Source organism: Amblyraja radiata, chromosome 14 (assembly GCF_010909765.2).
Source record: "Amblyraja radiata isolate CabotCenter1 chromosome 14, sAmbRad1.1.pri, whole genome shotgun sequence".
In the NCBI taxonomy this organism is placed as follows: Eukaryota; Metazoa; Chordata; class Chondrichthyes; order Rajiformes; family Rajidae; genus Amblyraja; species Amblyraja radiata.
In genome coordinates this window covers 58898489-58914935 of record NC_045969.1, presented here as the reverse complement: position 1 = coordinate 58914935, position 16447 = coordinate 58898489, and the positions used below count along the sequence as shown (strand labels likewise).

The following is a 16447-nucleotide window of genomic DNA, read 5'->3' as shown; positions in this document are numbered from 1 at the left end:
TTAATTCGCAAATCATTGGACTTTGTCTCTGGAACTGGTGCGCTACAATGCTGAGAACTATATTCTGCACTCTGTATCTTCCCATTTGCTCTACCTATTGTGCTGGAGTTTGACCTGATTGTATTTATGTGTAGTGTTATCTTATCTGCTTGGATGGCATGCTGCAGCACTCGTGACAAAAATAAACCAAAATCCGTTTAGATTTATTATTGTGGCGTGTACTGAAGTACAGTGTAAAACGCTTGCATGCTGTGTGACTCCAACTCTAAATGTCACACAAATTAAGATTGAGAGAAAACTACAAGTGTGGTTAATTGTTGCTCAACTTGCAAGAGTTGTAAATAATATTGTAAATAATAAAAAAATAGCAGCATTTTTTTTTCAGATCTGAATATCTAAGTTTGAAAAGCATACCTCCAGATAAGGAACAGTTTCTTCCCAGCTGTTATCAGGTATCTGACCGTCCTCTCACCAACGATAGAGCGGTCCTGACCTCCCATCTACCTCATTGGGCACCTTCCAATTATCTTCAAATTTGATTTTGCTGGACTTTGGGGCGGTACGGTGGCGCAGCGGTAGAGTTGCTGCCTTACAGTGCCAGACACCTGGGTTTGATCCTGACTTCGGGTGCTGTCTGTATGGAGTTTGGACATTCTTCCCTTGGACTTTCTCCAGGTCCTGCAGTTTTCTCCCACACTCCACAGGCATACAGGTTTGTAGGTTAATTGGCTTCGGTAAAATTGTTACATTGTCCCTAGGATAGTGTTAGTGTACGGGGATCGCTATTCAACGTTGACTCAGTGGGCCGAAGGGCCTGTTTCCATGCTGTATCTCTAAACTAAACCTATCTTGCACTAAACATTATGCCCTTTACCCTGTATCTGTACACTGTGGATAGCTTGATTGTGTAGGAAGGAACTGCAGATGCTGGTTTAAACTGAAGATAGACACAAAAAGCTGGAGTAACTCAGCTGGATATGTAGCATCGTGTATACTAATGTATAGCCTTTTCACTGACTGGATAGCATGCACCAAAAAAGCTCTTCACTGTACCTCGGTACATTTGACAATAACAATGAACTAATACTAAATTAAACGTGCAGGGAAATCAAACCATCAACACTTACCAAAGAATGACTTTGTTGTTAACATCTTTGCGATAAGGGAAAGGGGAGGAGATGGAACAGTCTGCGTGCATTTCGTTATTAAATCCATCGAATGCTGTGTCAGGTTTAGCTGGACCATAGCCCCAGCAGGGGAGAGGCTGAATGTCCACTATCGGAGATCGAGCTCCCAGAGGATCCATGATCCTTCAACCGAGAGATGGGTCAACTCTTCAGCTCACAGTCGCCCCGCACGGTCCTTCTTTCCAGCTCCGTTCTCGAACCCCGGCCGACCAGCTGATCACTCTAGATGCCAGAGAAGAGCGATTATGTGTCCTTCACAGAGGAGCCGCACTCCATGGAGAAGGCCTTTGACGTGCTGCAAAACATAATCCCCAGCAGAAATATGAGAGACTCACCACCAAAGATCCTACAGCGAGCAAGATAGTCCACTCGACGAAAAAGACGTAGTACGGTCATGGGCAGATTCATGGGTAATTTAAGGCCCCATTTCCATAACCGGCTTCCGTCTCCGCACCAAAGATCCCATAGCAGAGCAAAGATACTAGTACGGAGACGGAAGCCGGTTACGGAAACATCCTCGTAAAAATCAAAGTTATTTGGTAAAAATCTTCTAATTTTCAGAATTTTAAATTATTAACACGCACTGTTTCCCCACAACGTTGATTACACTGCGAGCCGGGTCGGGTCTGGTTACGGAAATGGATGAAAAAAAGGCCCACGTTCTGTTCAGTTCCGTTGCGTACTACACGTCAGCCCATTGCATTTAGGAGTGATCTATCTTGCTCCGCTATAGGATCTTTGCTCATCACCACCAGGCCTGACCACACCCCACTCATCCATGCCCACACTGCAAAATAGCCTGTGGGTCTTGAAATGTCTTTGTCAGCCATTTCAAGACCCACAAGACATATGCATGCCTTCATCTAGCAGGGCATCGAGTCTAAGAGTCAGGAAGTCATGATGCTGTTTCATCAGATTCTTGTTTGGCTGTATTTGGAGTATTGTTTGCAGTTCTGGTCGCCCCACCATCATAAGCATCCTTGTGGCAATTTTATGTGGAGTATTGCGTGTAATTCTGGTCACCCAGGATGTGGAGGGTTTGGGAAAAGGTGCAGAGGAGGTTTACCAGAATGATGCCTGGATTTAGATGGTATTAGCTACAGAGAGTGGTTGGACAGACTTGGGTTGGTTCAGGGGAGACCTAATAGAAGTCTATACAATTATGAGAGGCATAGATAGGGTAGGCAGTCACAACGTTTTACCAAGGGTAGAAATGTGAAAGACGAGAAGGTGTAGCTTTAAGATGAGAGGGGCAAAGTTAACAGGAGATGTGTGTGTGTGTGTTTTACACAGAGGGTGGTGGATGCCTGGGATGTGCTGCCATGGATGGTGGTGGTGGAGGTGGCAGATGGGACTGTGGTGGTGTTTAAAAGGCAAGTTTGAGACGGATGTGCAGGGACTGGAGGGACATGGATGATGTGCAGGCAGAGAGAGGCTGGTGTTGAGTACACACATTGTGGCCGTTCCCTGCCCTATGTGTGGGACACGGGGATGAGTGAGTGAGTGTCCATGATGATGGCAGCACAGGGGATGTGCCCTGGGTGAGGGGAGGGGAGGGGAGGGGAGGCTGGTGTGGATATCTGGGGGGAGGCGAGATACCGACCCTGGGGATGTGTCGCCCAAATACCCTGTAGCGAGCTAGAGGGTCTTTGGTGTTTAAGAAGGAACGGCAGATGCTGGAAAAGAGAAGGTAGACACAAGTGCTGGAGAAACCCAGCGGGTGCAGCAGCTTCTATGGAGGGAAGGAAATAGGCGACGTTTCGGCCCGAAACCCTCCTACAGAGGATGATGAGGGAGACTGAAGGGTCTCAACCTTCACTCCATGGGCGCTGCTGCACCCGCTGGGGTTCTCCAGCACTTGTGTCTATCTAGAGGATCTTTGGTGTCGCCCACGGCGGGACCCGGGGACACCAGCGGCACCAGCGGCACCAGCGGCCCCAGCGGCCCCTCTCCCCCGGCACCCCTCCCCCTCTCCCTCTCTCCCACCCCCCGGTTACCGCTCTCTCCGCCATCCACCTCTGACCCGGGCAACAGCCGCTGCCCCCGACCGACCAGCCACTTCCTGCCGACGCACAGGCCCGAGCAGTGGAGCCGGAGCGGGTCGATGGAGGAGGAGGGGTGGGGAGACGATGATGGAGGGGGGGAGGGGGATGTGGGAGAGGGAAGTGAGGGAGAGATGGATGAGGGAGAGGGGGATGAGGGAGGGAGGTGAGGGAGGGAGGTGAGGGGGATGAGGGAGGTGAGGGAGGGAGGAGAGGGGGATGAGGGAGGGAGAGGGGGATGAGGGAGAGGGGGATGTGGGAGAGGGGGATGAGAGAGGGGGATGAGGGAGGGGGATGAGGGAGGGGGATGAGGGAGGTGAGGGAGAGGGGGATGAGGGAGGGAGATGAGGGATATTCCGTACCAACCAATGATCAAGTCCACTAGTTCTATCTCACACACAAGGGACAATTTACAGAAACCAATTAACCTGGCCACCCTGTATATTTTTGGAGTGTGGGAGGAAACTGGAGCACCCAGTGAAAACCCACGTGGTCGCAGGGAGAAGGGACTATCTTTGATTGGACTTTATCTTACACTAAACATTCTTCACGTTTTTCCCTTTATCCTGTATCTACGCTGTGGACGGCTCCGATTGTAATCATGTATAGTCTAAGTTCTGCTGGCTGGTTAGCACGAAACAAACAGCTTTTCACTATACCTCAATACACGTGACAATAAACTGAAATGGAAACATCATCAAAGACCCACACCATCCTGGCCACACACTCATTTCACCCCTGCCATAGGGAAGAAGGCACAGGAGCCTGAAAACTGTAACGTCCAGGTTCAGGAACAGCTTCTTCCCTACAGCCATCAGACTATAAAACACTACAACGGATAAGCTCTCAACTACAATAGACTTGGAGGCATTGGTTTTGTCTTTGCACATTTGTTTTTTTAAGTGTAATATGTGTACACACACACTGAACGCTTTTAGTCTGAAGAAGGGTCTTAACCCATCTTAACCAACGTCTTAAACGTCACCTATTCCTTCTCTGACCCCGAGTTACTCCAGTTTTTTGTGTCTCTCTCTGGTTTAAACCAGCACCTTCCTGCACACTGAAGCTTTTTTTCTCGGTTATTACATTGTTTACAGTGTACGGTGTTTACATAAGCTGTTGTACTACTACTAGTGAGAGTGTCATTATTCTATCTGGGACATACGACAATAAAATCCAGGGTCTCTGTCTGTGAGTGTGTGTGTGGGTGTGTGTGTGTAGTGTAGTGTGTGTGTGAGTGTGTGGTGTGTGTGTGTGTGGTGTGAGTGTGTGTGTGTGGTGAGTGTGTGTGTGTAGTGTGGTGTGTGGGTGTGTGTGTGTAGTGTGAGTGTGTAGTGTGTGTGTGTAGTGTGTGTGTGTAGTGTGATTGTGTGTGTGTGTAGTGTGAGTGTAGTGTGTGTGTGTAGTGTGTGTGTGTGTGGTGTAGTGTGTGTGTGTAGTGTGTGTGTGGTGTGTGTGTGTAGTGTGTGTGTGTAGTGTGTGTGTGTGTGTGTGGTGTAGTGTGTGTGGTGTAGTGTGTGTGTGGTGTAGTGTGTGTGTGGTGTAGTGTGTGTGTGTGTAGTGTGTGTGTGTGTAGTGTGTGTGTAGTGTGTGTGGTGTAGTGTGTGTCTGGGCCACTGGGTGATGCAGCGCTTGGTCCTGTAATCATTCACTCCGGCATCGTGGCAGCGAGTCTGTCTGTGTCTGTCTCTGTCTGTCCGCGAAGCCGTGTGGCACCCGTGGTAGAGAGAGGGAGAGAGGGACAGGGGTGAGCAATCTTTGGGGGTGAGTGTGGGGGGAGAGAGATAGAGGGGGAGAGGGGGTGGGGGGAGTGTGGGGAAGGGAGAGGGAGTGTGGGGAGAATTAGAGGGCAGCGTGGGGAGTGTGAGAGAGGTGAATGTGGAGAGAGAGGGAGAGTGTGGAGAGACAGGGGGGAGAGAGAGATAGAGGGAGAGAGAGATAGAGGGAGAGGGAGAGAGGTGGGGAGGGGGGAGTGGGATGGGGAAGAGGGAGGGTGAAAGGGGAGAGGGAGAGAGGTGGGGAGAATGGAGGGAGAGTGAGGAGGGCAAGGGAGGAAGGAGGTGATGGGAGGGGAGGGGAGGGGGGGGATAGAGGTGTGGAGCAAGGGGAAAGACAAGGCAAAGGGTTAAATGAGAGGAGGGGAGAGTGGGGGCAAGGGAGCGGTGTGTGGGGTGGAGGGAGGGAGGGAGGGAGGAGGTGGTGATGATGGGGCCGGTCAGAAGGCAATGGGGGTGGGCAATAGTGGATGTCAGGCACGGCATAGGAGAGGAAGGGGTGGTGGGGGGGGGGTGAGAATGGCTAAATGCATGGGGATGGAGAGCGTCGAGCTGGACTGTTCTATGTTCGAAGCACCCTCCTCAGCTGCTTTAGGCTTCACATATTGAATTAGATCTTGTGTTTCAACTCAAGGGTTCATGGCTTCATGGAACTTTATTGTGATTTACCGAATGGGAATGGAAAAAAAACATATTGTATGTTTCTTCAACATTGTCAACAGGTAGTTCAGCATGGACATTGTGGGCCGAATGGCCTATTCCTGTGCTGTGCTCTTCTATGTTCTACTGGCAGAGATGCCCTAAAATTACAACAGTCACCCAATGCCCTTTATCTTTCAGCTACATCTCTTACAAAGCTTGGTTATTAGATAGTTTATAGACAATAGACAATAGGTGCAGGAGTAGGCCATTCGGCCCTTCAAGCCAGCACCGCCATTCAATGTGACCATGGCTGATCATCCCCAATCTGTACCCCGTTCCTGCCTTCTCCCCATATCCCCTGACTCCGCTATATTTAAGAACCCTATCTAGCTCTCTCTTGAAAGTATCCAGAGAACCTGCCTCCACCGCCCTCTGAGGCAGAGAATTCCACAGACTCACAACTGTGAGAAAAAGTGTTTCCTCGTCTCCGTTCTAAATGGCTTACTCCTTATTCTTAAACTGTGGCCCCTGGTTCTGGACTCCCCCAACATCGGGAACATATTTCCTGCCTCTTGTGGGTCCAAGCCCTTAACAATCTTATATGTTTCAATGAGATATCCTCTCTTCCTTCTAAACACCAGAGTGTACAAGACCAGCTGCTCCATTCTCTCAGCATATGACAGTCCCGCCATCCAGGGAATTAACCTTGTAAACCTACGCTGCACTCCCTCAATAGCAAGAATGTTCTTCCTCAAATTAGGGGACCAAAACTGCACACAATACTCCAGTTGTGGTCTCACAAGGGCTCTGTACAACTGCAGAAGGACCTCTTTGCTCCTATATTCGATTCCTCTTGTTATAAAGGCCAACATGCCATTTTAGAGATACAGTGCGGAAACAGGCCCACCGAGTCCGCACCAACCAGCTAGCCCCGCACATTAACACTATCCTACACACATAAGGGACAATTTAACATTTACACCAAGCCAATTAAACTCGAAACCTGCGTGTCTTTGGTGTGGGAGGAAACCTAAGATCTCAGAGAAAACCCACGTGGTCACAGGGAGAAGGAACAAACTCTGTAGTCAGGGTCGAACCCAGGTCTCTGGCGCTGTGAGGCAGCACTTCTACCGCTGCGCCACCGTGCCGCCCTGATGTTTGTGATCCAGGTGCATGAGTTTCAAGGATTGACTGCCTGTTTGTGTGTCCTCAGATCCCCACATCAGTGGTGCATCAGCGTAGACCGCGGACATGGGCCTGACCAAGCAGTACCTGCGCTACAAGGCCAGTGCTGTGTTTGGTGTGATCGCCAGCCACAAGGCGAACATAACCTTGGTACAACTGCGGGGAGAGAGAGGCCGCTATGTGGCTGTGGCAGCTTGTGAGCACGTCTTCATCTGGGATATCCGCAAAGGAGAGAAGGTCGGTAACACTGGCCCACTGCTGGCTCATTTGTTTATTTCCTGCCTGTATGTGATCACATTCAGTGATAGACCCACAACAGGACACAGAGTGCTGGAGTAACTCAGTGGGTCAGGCAGCAACTCTGTAGGTGACCTTCCAGGTTGAGACCCTTCTTCAGACTGATTGCAGACTGATAGAGAAGGAAGCTAAGGGCCAGACACAAAATGCTTGAGTAACTCAGAGGACAGGCAGCAGCTCTGGAGAGAAGGATGGCTGATGTTTTGGGTTCAAAAACGTCACCCATTCCTTCTCTCCAGAGATGCTACCTGTCTCGCTGAGTTACTCCAGCATTTTGTGTCTATTTTTAGTTTAAACCAGTATCTGCAGTTCCTTCCTACAAGGAAAGCTAAGGGAGGCAAGAGAAAGCTTGGCAGGTAAAACCTGTTTCTCTCCCCTCTTCAGGTTTTCTTCCAACCCCTTCCCCCCCGCAACAATCACTCTTAAGAAGGGTCCCTACACAAAGGTCACCTATCCATGTTCAAGAAGGAACTGCAGATGCTGGAAAATCGAAGGTAGACAAAAATGCTGGAGAAACTCAGCGGGTGCAGCAGCATCTATGGAGCGAAGGAAATAGGCAACGTTTCGGGCAGACCAAAGATCTTAGATCTGCTCTAAGATCTTTGCTTCAGACTGATGCAGGGTAGGGGGGGAAAGAAGAAAGGAAGAGGAGGAGCCAGAGGGCTGAGAAGGGGAGGAGACAGCAAGGGCTACCGGAAATTGGAGAAGTCTTCTTGACCAAAGATCTTAGAGCAGAGCTGCTCTAAGATCTTTGTTCTTGACTATCTGACTTCTCCAATTTCCGATAGCCCTTGCTGTCTCCTCCCCTTCTCAGCCCTCAGGCTCCTCCTCTTCCTTTCTTCTTCCCGCCCCCCCACCCCCACCTTGCATCACCTATCCATGTTCTGTCGGGATGCTGGCCAGAGTTCCAGTGCCCTGACCTCAGGGGGCGATTTCCACCCGCTGATCGGCCATGGAAGTCCCAATGAGGTTGAGATCACCTCCCCTGGCCTGGGACATTTTCGAGGTGGATTTCCAGGGGGGAGTTTTGTCTGGATTCAAGGCTGGCCAGAACACCAGTTGCTGGGATATCGGCGGTGGACCCGTACACCAAATGTCCCCAAAAGCTGCATCCTGATGTGACAGTGCTTTGTTGTTTACTGTTTTGCTGTGTGTTGTACCTGCAGATTTGGATTCTGAAGGGCATGAAACATGAAGTGACCTATCTGTGCTGTGCCCCTGATGGGCTGCACCTGGCTGTGGGATATGAAGATGGATCGATACGGATATTCAATGTAATGACTGGAGAGAGTCACGTCACCTTTAATGGTCACAAAGCTGCAGTGACCACTCTCAGCTACGACAGCCTTGGTGCACGGCTCGTCTCAGGATCAAAGGTAACGTACATACGTAAAGCCCACCCAGTCTACGCTGACCATCCATCACCCATTCACACTCGTTATCCCACTTTCACATCCATTCCCTACACACTAGGGGCGGTTTATAGAGGGCCAATTAACCTACAAACCCGCACGTCTTTGGGATGTGGGAGGAAACCCATGCTGCCACAGGGAGAACGTGCAAATTCCACACACAGACAATACCTAAGGTCAGCATCGTACCCTGGTCTCGAGCGCTGTGATGTAGCAGACATGCTGTGCTGCCCACATTGCCACATTCTTACCACCTTTAATTTTGCTCTGAAGTAGCAGATATCTCCAGGGAATATCTCCAGGTCGGATTCGGAATGGGAGGGGGAGTTGAAGTGCTGAACCACCGGGAGGATTAGGTTGGTTATTGCGAACCAAGCAGAGATGGGCAAAGCGATCACCAAGCCTACACATGGTCTCACCGATGTAGAGCAGCTGACACCTAGAGCAGCGGATGCAGTAGATGAGGTTGGAGGAGGTGCAGGTGAACCTATGCCGCACCTGGAAAGACGCCATCTGAGTCATGGGGGAGGTAAAGCAACAAGTGTAGCATTTCCTGCGGTTGCAAGGGAAAGTGCCCGGGGAAGGGGTGGTTCGGTGGGAAGGGATGAATTGACCAGGGAGTTACAGAGGGAGCGATCTCTGCGAAAAGCAGACAGGGGAGGAGATGGGAAGATGTGGCCAATGGTGGGATCCCGTTGGAGGTGGCGAAAATGTTGTAGGATTATCTGTGTATGTGACGGCTGGTAGGGTGGAAGGTGAGGACAAGGGGGAATCTGTCCTTGTTACGAGTGGGGGGATGGGGAGTGAGAGCAGAGTTACGGGGTATAGAAGAGACCCTGGTGAGAGCCTCATCTTTAGCAGAAGAGGGGAACCCCCGTTCCCTGAAGAATGAGGACATCTCCGATGCCCTGGTGTGGAACACCTCAACCAGGATGCAGATGCGGCGTAGACGGAGAAATTGGGAGTAGGGGATGGAGTCCTTACAGGAAGCAGGGTGGGAAGAAGTGTAGTCCAGATAACCATGGGAGTCAGTGGATTTATAGTGGATGTCGGTCAGTAGTCTATCACCTGCGATGGACTATGTTACTTTGTTTAATAGAATTAAGTGTGGATGGAAGTGTCAATTTCAATTCTTTGTCAATTTCAGTGTCTCGTCATTTCAATGCCTTGTCAATTTCAGTAGCCTCCACTGTATAACTAAAAGCTTGTGTTCTTAAAGAGACAGTCCGCTATTACCAACATCCACTATAACGAGGCACATTATAACGAGGGTGTATGTACTTGACGTTTCTAGAATGCTATTTCAATTACATGTCTTAAAGACAGTTAAGTGATAATCATAAAAAGATACAGAGTGCTGGAGTAACTCAGCGGGTCAGGCAGCATCTCTGGAGAACATGGATAGGTGACGCTTTGGGTCGTGACCCTTCTTGAGATTATTGGTAATAATATAGTTGAATCTGACTTGATTGAAACCAGTCTCTGCTTTTAATATTCCACAGGACACAGAAATCATCGTCTGGGATGTGATCAATGAGAGTGGATTATACAGATTGAAAGGCCATAAAGATGCTGTTACACATGCCACATTTCTGAAAGGCAGGAATTTTCTGGTTTCAAGGTAACGAAGGAAGATCTTTTTTTAATATAATATTTTTATTAGAAGCATATACATATAATAACCAAAACACGATTTGCTTACCAATTACATATATACAAAGCTTCTGTTTTTTATTAAGAATTTCTTTTGAAACATAGAGCTATAGAAAGAAAAGAAATAAGAGAAAAAAAAGGAAACTATAAACTAATAGAGAGGGGAGGGAAAAACCCCAAAGTGATTACCGATAACACAATTTTGGAGATAGGTCTGTAGATTATAAAGTGTAATTATTCATCCAGTCCTGGATTCAGGTTTCAGTCCAGCTTCCTTGTTGAATCCACATTTTAATTGTGGGGGTTGTTGAGGGAGATGTTTTATAAAAGTTGCTAGTTTTCTTGCATTCCTTCCAATCTCCACCTGATGTGTCGTGTTTTGTGTGTCCTTATCTGGCTGCATGTTCCAGGCACCCACCACCCTTTGTGTAAATAAAAAAATCTCACACTTCTCCTTTAAACTTTCCTGCGCTCACCTTAAAGCCCTCTAGACTTTGACATTTCCACCCTGGGAAGAAGGTTGTGACTGTCCACCCTATCTATGCCGCTCATAAATGTATCTACTTCTATCAGGTTTCCCCTCAACCTCCGACATTACAGAGGAAACAATCCAAGTTTGATTCAGTTAACTATTCTACAAGAGAGTTTAAAAGGGAACAGTGAGATTCTTACTTGCAGCAGCATTGCAGATGTTAAGAGCATGACAGGACATCTGCTCTGTGAATGTTGCATTTGGCAATGATTGCTTCATGCCTGTATCCTGATTTTCCATCTGTTGTTCTAATGCTTTAGCTCCAAGGACACTTTAGTGAAATGGTGGGATTTGGAGACACAGCATTGCTTCAAGACCATGGTTGGACATCGGAGTGAGGTTAGTCTCGCTACGTTGGTCGAGCAACTTATCCAGTAACTCTCCCTTTGTATAACACGGAGAATGTTGGAGTAACTCAGCTGCTCAAGCAGCATCTTTGGAGTGTGTAGGAACCTGAAGAACGGTCCCGACCCGAAACGCCACCAATTCCATTTCTACAGAGATGCTGTCATCAGAGAGCCACTTAGTTACTCCAACTCTTTGTGTTTATCTTGCCCCATTTACACTAGTTCCACCTGCCCATGTTTTACCCATATCCCTCTATTCCATGTACCTGTCCAAATGTCCACCAGAGATACTGTCTGGCGTTTTGAGTTACACTAGCATTTTATGGTTCATTTAGTTTAGTATATGTATGGAAACATGCCCTTTGGCCTGTTTGAATTTCCATGCTGTATCTGTGAACATATCAGAGCCAAGGGACTCCCAGACACCCAGCACCAGCCTCCCATTTGATTTGATTTGATTTGGGACTCCTGGTACTCCCAGACAGCCTCGGCACAGTGCGTTAGTGACTCTGGCAGCACCAAGCCTTGTGGTGATGGGGACCGCAGTGCCATTGCTGGCACAGCGCAGGGTTCCAGAACCAGGGGCCACAGTCTTAGAATAAAGGGGAGGCCATTTAAAACTGAGGTGAGAAAAAACGTCTTCACCCAGAGAGTTGTGAATTTATGGAACTCCCTGCCACAGAGGGCAGTGGAGGCCAAGTCACTGGATGGATTTAAGAGAGAGTTAGATAGAGCTCTAGGGGCTAGTGGAGTCAAGGGATATGGGGAGAAGGCAGGCACGGGTTATTGATAGGGGACGATCAGCCATGATCACAAATAATGGCAGCGCTGGCTCAAGGGGCCGAATGGCCTCCTCCTCCACCTGTTTTCTATGTTCCTGGCACTATGCTGTGTAACCCAAGCCAATGTCTCTTGTTCTGAACACAGTGACGTTCTTGCGTATATCGGTGGGCAAGTAGGGTGCCCTGGTACTCTGTAGGAAGGAACTGGTTTAGACACAAAATGCTGGAGTAACTCAGCGGGACAGACAGCATCTCTGGAGAGAAAGAATAGGTGATATAGGTGAGACGGATGAGGCCAGGTGCCTAAATAGGTTATGTTTTGGATCAGGACCCTTTCTTCAGACGCTGTAAAGAAAGTGTTAAGTATAGTTTCTGTGGTTTTGTTTTTTGCTGCAGGTTTGGAACTTTGTGCTGCTTTCAGATGAGAAGCGAATGATGACTGGCTCGTCTGACAGTGAGCTGAGAGTGTGGGACATCCAGTACCTGGATGAGGTAAACATTTCACAAACCTTCACCATGATGGTCACAAACCCCATTGCGGTGATGTTTTCTCTCTGAATTGATAGTTTACCGAATTTCCCGGCTATGAAGACGCTATTTTATACCCAAAAATAAGGCACGAAAATTTACCTGCGTCTTGGAGGCCGAAGGTTAGGTTGTTAGCCAAGAAAGGTAGACTTGGCTATCCCTCAGTACAGCAACATCAAGAACGAGTCTATCCCTCATTGCTAGCAGCTGATGGGAAGCGGCTGCACAGTGGGAAGCGGCTATAAAAGGACAGCGCCACTATCACAGTGTGTGGGGAGTCTGGCCACGGTCAGCACCAGCAGGAGCGTTGAGAAGGAGGGGGTCGGGGATCATGCCAGCAACTCACTCACTCACCTGTGTGCAACTGCCAGCCACGGTGACTCTCTTCTTCTAGCGGAGAGAGAGAAAGGAGAGAGGAGAGGACGAGGGAGAGAGAGAGAGAGAGAGAGAGAGGAGAGGAGAGAGAGAGGAGAGAGGGAGAGGAGCGGAGGGAGAGAGAGGGAGAGAGAGAGGGAGGGAGAGAGCGAGGGAGAGAGGGCACGAGACGAAAGGGAAAAGAGAGAGAGCGAGAGAGAGCAGAGAGAGCGAGAGAGAGGCGCGAGAGCGCAGAGCAGAGGGGGAGCGAGGGGAGAGGCGCGCGAGCGCGAGAGAGAGGAGGAGGGCGAGCGAGAGGGAGCGAGCGAGAAGAGCCGCGGGAAGAGACGAGAGAGAGCGAGAGAGAGAGAGGCGAGAGAGAGCGAGCGAACGAGAGCGGAGAGAGAGAGAGAGAGAGAGAGAGAGAGAGAGAGCGAGAGGGAAGAGAGAGAGAGAGAGAAGAGAGCGGAGGAGTAGAGAGAGAGATAGTCAGCGAAGGAGAGAGAGGAGAGATAGAGAGCAGAAGCGAGAGCTTCTCTGTCTCCCATCTCATCCCTCTCATGCTCCTCATCTCTCCTCCTCTCTCCCTCTCCCTCTCTCTCCCTCTCTCCCTCTCTCCCTCTCTTTGATTCTTTGATTCAGTCCGACCACCCTTTTATCAAAGTTTAGCAACTTACAGTAGGGGTGTGTCTTCATTGCCGGGAAATACGGTAGTTTATTGTCTCGTGTAACGAGCTACAGTGAAAAGCTATTTTGTTGCGTGCTATCCAGTCTTCAGAAAGACTATAATCAAGGCGTCCACAGTGTACAGATACAGGATAAAGGGAATAACGTTAAGTGCAAGAAAGTCCAAGGGACTCCAATGAGGTAGATGGGAGGTCAGGGCTGCTTTCTAGCTGGGGATAGTGTAAAGCTTATGTTGTGTGCCATCCAGTCAGCGGAAAGACGATACATGATTACAATCGAGCCAGGGAGTGCGAACAATGGCCCCATATTCAATGTTCACAAGATGAGCCTCTAACAACTGTCCCTAGGATTAGCAATGTGTGTCTTTAAGGCCTGTCCCACTTAGGCTATTTTTAGGCGACTGCCGGCGACTGTCACAGTTGTAGCAGTTTGCTGAAAAGCTGGCGACTGGACCCCACTTCGACATAAAATTTGAAATAGAATCATTTCTTTAACAACAAAAGTAAACTGAAGTCAGCACCAGCGACAACCTATGTCACCTGGCGACAACTACGACGGCATCTACGTCGGGAGAAGTCAAGCTAAGCTCATTGGCATCAAACCCACTGTTGCCAACTGTCTCCGAAATTTTTTCAACATGTTGAAAATCCAGCGGCGACCAGAAAGACGTTGCGACTCTTTGGGCGACCGAGGAGACGACTCACGACCATACAGCTGACACCCCGGCGACTATGTGGCAACTGCCTAGTCACCTACAAAATCGCCTAAGTGGGACAGGCCCTTTAGGCATGGACCACTTCCCATGTCATCATTATGGACACTCGCCACTTAGTGTGCACCACCAGATTCAGGGACAGTTTCTTCCCAGATGTTATCAGGCAACTGAATCATCCTACCACAACCGGAGAGCAGTGCTGAACTACTATCTTCCTCAATGGTGACCCTCGGACTATCCTTGTTTAAGAACGGCAGATGCTGGAAAAATCGAAGGTAGACAAAAATGCTGGAGAAACTCAGTGGGTGAGGCAGCATCTATGGAGTGAAGGAATAGGTGACGTTTTAGGTCGAGACCCTTCTTCAGACTGGAGCAACTCAGACCCGCTGAGTTTCTCCAGCATTTTGTCTACCTCGGACTATCCTTGATTGGATTTTGCTGGCTTTAACCTGTACTATACGTTCTACCCTTAAAATATATCTATACACTGTAAATGGCTCGATTGTGATCATGTATTGTCTTTCCGCTGCCTGGTTAGCACGCAACAAAAGCTTTTCACTGTACCTCGGTGAACTGAACTAGACTAAACTGAAATGTACCTGCAGTCCCTTTGGTCGATTGAAGATAGGAACTTTTGAAGATTTATTAGTTTTGTTTATTATTGTTGATGTGAATAATCAGTGACCATCCTGATCACATCCATGTCTCCAACCATGATCTACTTTAAGTTTAAACTTTTATTTCATCATCATCATCATCATCATTCTTTATTGTCATCATGCAAAGCAACAAATTGTACAGTGCAAAATGACAAGACGTTTCTCAGGGAATACCGGAGCATCGCACATAAAAACTTAAACATTTCACACATAAATAAAAACAATCCAGTTCCTGATAAAAACAGTACGAATAGTTTTAAAAAAGTGCAGGTAAAAAAGCAACGAAAATACAATTAAAAACAGTCATAAAATGTCCAGGGCAGCTGATTTAAGTGACCTGAGCCAGTGCAGAGTTATTACTCAGTGCCAGTTATTAAATTGTCAGTGCAAAAGCAGCAGAATCAGGTGGAATGACTGTTTAGCAGCCTCACAGCCTGTGGAAGGAAGCTGTTTAGCAGTCTGGTTGTCTGGGCTTTGATGCTACGGTATCTCTTGCCTGATGGCAGGAGATCTAGATGTGTGTGGAGGGGGTGCAGTTTGTCCTTTGCTATGCTCAGTGCTGTTTTCAGGCAGCGGCTCTGGAACAGTTCTTGTACCGAGGGTAGGGAGACGCCAATGATCCTCTCTGCTCCCCTCACTACCCTCTGCAGAGACTTCCTGTCTGAGCAGTTACAGTTGGAGTACCACGTGTTCATGCAGTACGCGAGTACAGACTCCACCGTGCCCCTGTAAAAAGTCCTGAGGATATTGGTGGGAAGTGAGACCTGTTTGAGTTTCCTCAGGTAGTGCAGTCGCTGATGGGCCCGTTTGACAATCCCAGTGTTGTTCCTGGACCAGGTGAGACTGTCTGTAATTTGCACTCCGAGGAACTTTATGCTCTCCACTCTCTCCACCGTGGTGCCACTGATGTTGAGGGGTGTGTGTTTGGGCTGCGACCTCCTGAAGTCGACAATCATCTCCTTTGTTTTTTCTACGTTTAATTCTAGATTTCTGTGCTATCCAGTCAGAGAAAAGACTATACACCAATGCAATCCAGCCATCCACAACACACAGACACAGAATAAACGGCACCACATTTAGTGCTGAAGAAATTCCTCTTCACCTCCATTCTGATTTTAGTTTAGTTTAGAGATACGGCGCGGAGCCAGGCCCTTCAGCCCACCTAGTCCGTGCTGACCAGAGATCCCGCACATTTACACCATCCCACACACACTAAAGACAGTTTACAATTTTACCAAAGCCAATTAATCTGTACGTCTGGAATGTGGGAGGAAACCGTAGATCTCGGTCAAAACCCACGCAGGTCACGGGGAGAACGTAAGCATGCAGGTACAGCAGGCAGTGAAGAAAGCTCATGGCATGGTGACCTTCATAACAAGAGGAGTTGAGTACAGGAGCAAAGAGGTCCTTCTACACAGGGCCCTGGTGAGACCACACTTTATAGGTTCCACCGGTCTTTTATTGTCACGTACCACGTACAGTGATATGCAAATTACCATACAGCCATATGAAAAAAAAAAACAACAACAGACACAACTACATAAAAGTTAAGATAAACATCCACCACAGCGGATTCCCCACGTTCACCACTGTGATGGAAGGCAAAAAAGTACAATCTTCTTCCTCTTTATTGTCCCGCGGTCGGGGCAG

The 16447-nt window shown here is 48.5% G+C and overlaps 2 protein-coding genes across 5 annotated transcripts in view; one reads left to right on the top strand and one right to left on the bottom strand.

Annotated features, from left to right (window-relative positions):
* Nucleotides 1-3295, bottom strand: part of gdap2 (ganglioside induced differentiation associated protein 2) — a 67165-nt gene extending 63870 nt beyond the window's left edge. The window contains exons 1-2 of the mRNA XM_033033470.1: nucleotides 3185-3295; nucleotides 1128-1482 (exon numbers count right to left, since the gene is read on the bottom strand). Coding sequence (XP_032889361.1) covers nucleotides 1128-1306 — 179 coding nt within the window. The 5' untranslated portion in view covers nucleotides 1307-1482; nucleotides 3185-3295. The remainder of the gene's footprint in view (nucleotides 1-1127; nucleotides 1483-3184) is intronic.
* Nucleotides 1793-16447, top strand: part of wdr3 (WD repeat domain 3) — a 78019-nt gene continuing 63364 nt past the window's right edge. The window contains exons 1-7 of one of the 4 annotated variants that reach the window (XM_033033468.1): nucleotides 1793-1806; nucleotides 5419-5425; nucleotides 6860-7068; nucleotides 8295-8504; nucleotides 10043-10161; nucleotides 10986-11064; nucleotides 12251-12346. In XM_033033468.1, the coding sequence (XP_032889359.1) occupies nucleotides 6898-7068; nucleotides 8295-8504; nucleotides 10043-10161; nucleotides 10986-11064; nucleotides 12251-12346 (675 nt within the window). In that variant the 5' untranslated portion in view covers nucleotides 1793-1806; nucleotides 5419-5425; nucleotides 6860-6897. Of the gene's footprint in view, nucleotides 1807-4525; nucleotides 4530-4884; nucleotides 4994-5418; nucleotides 5426-5556; nucleotides 5727-6859; nucleotides 7069-8294; nucleotides 8505-10042; nucleotides 10162-10985; nucleotides 11065-12250; nucleotides 12347-16447 lie in introns of those variants that run through there. The other 3 variants (XM_033033467.1, XM_033033469.1, XM_033033466.1) reach the window with 3 other exon arrangements.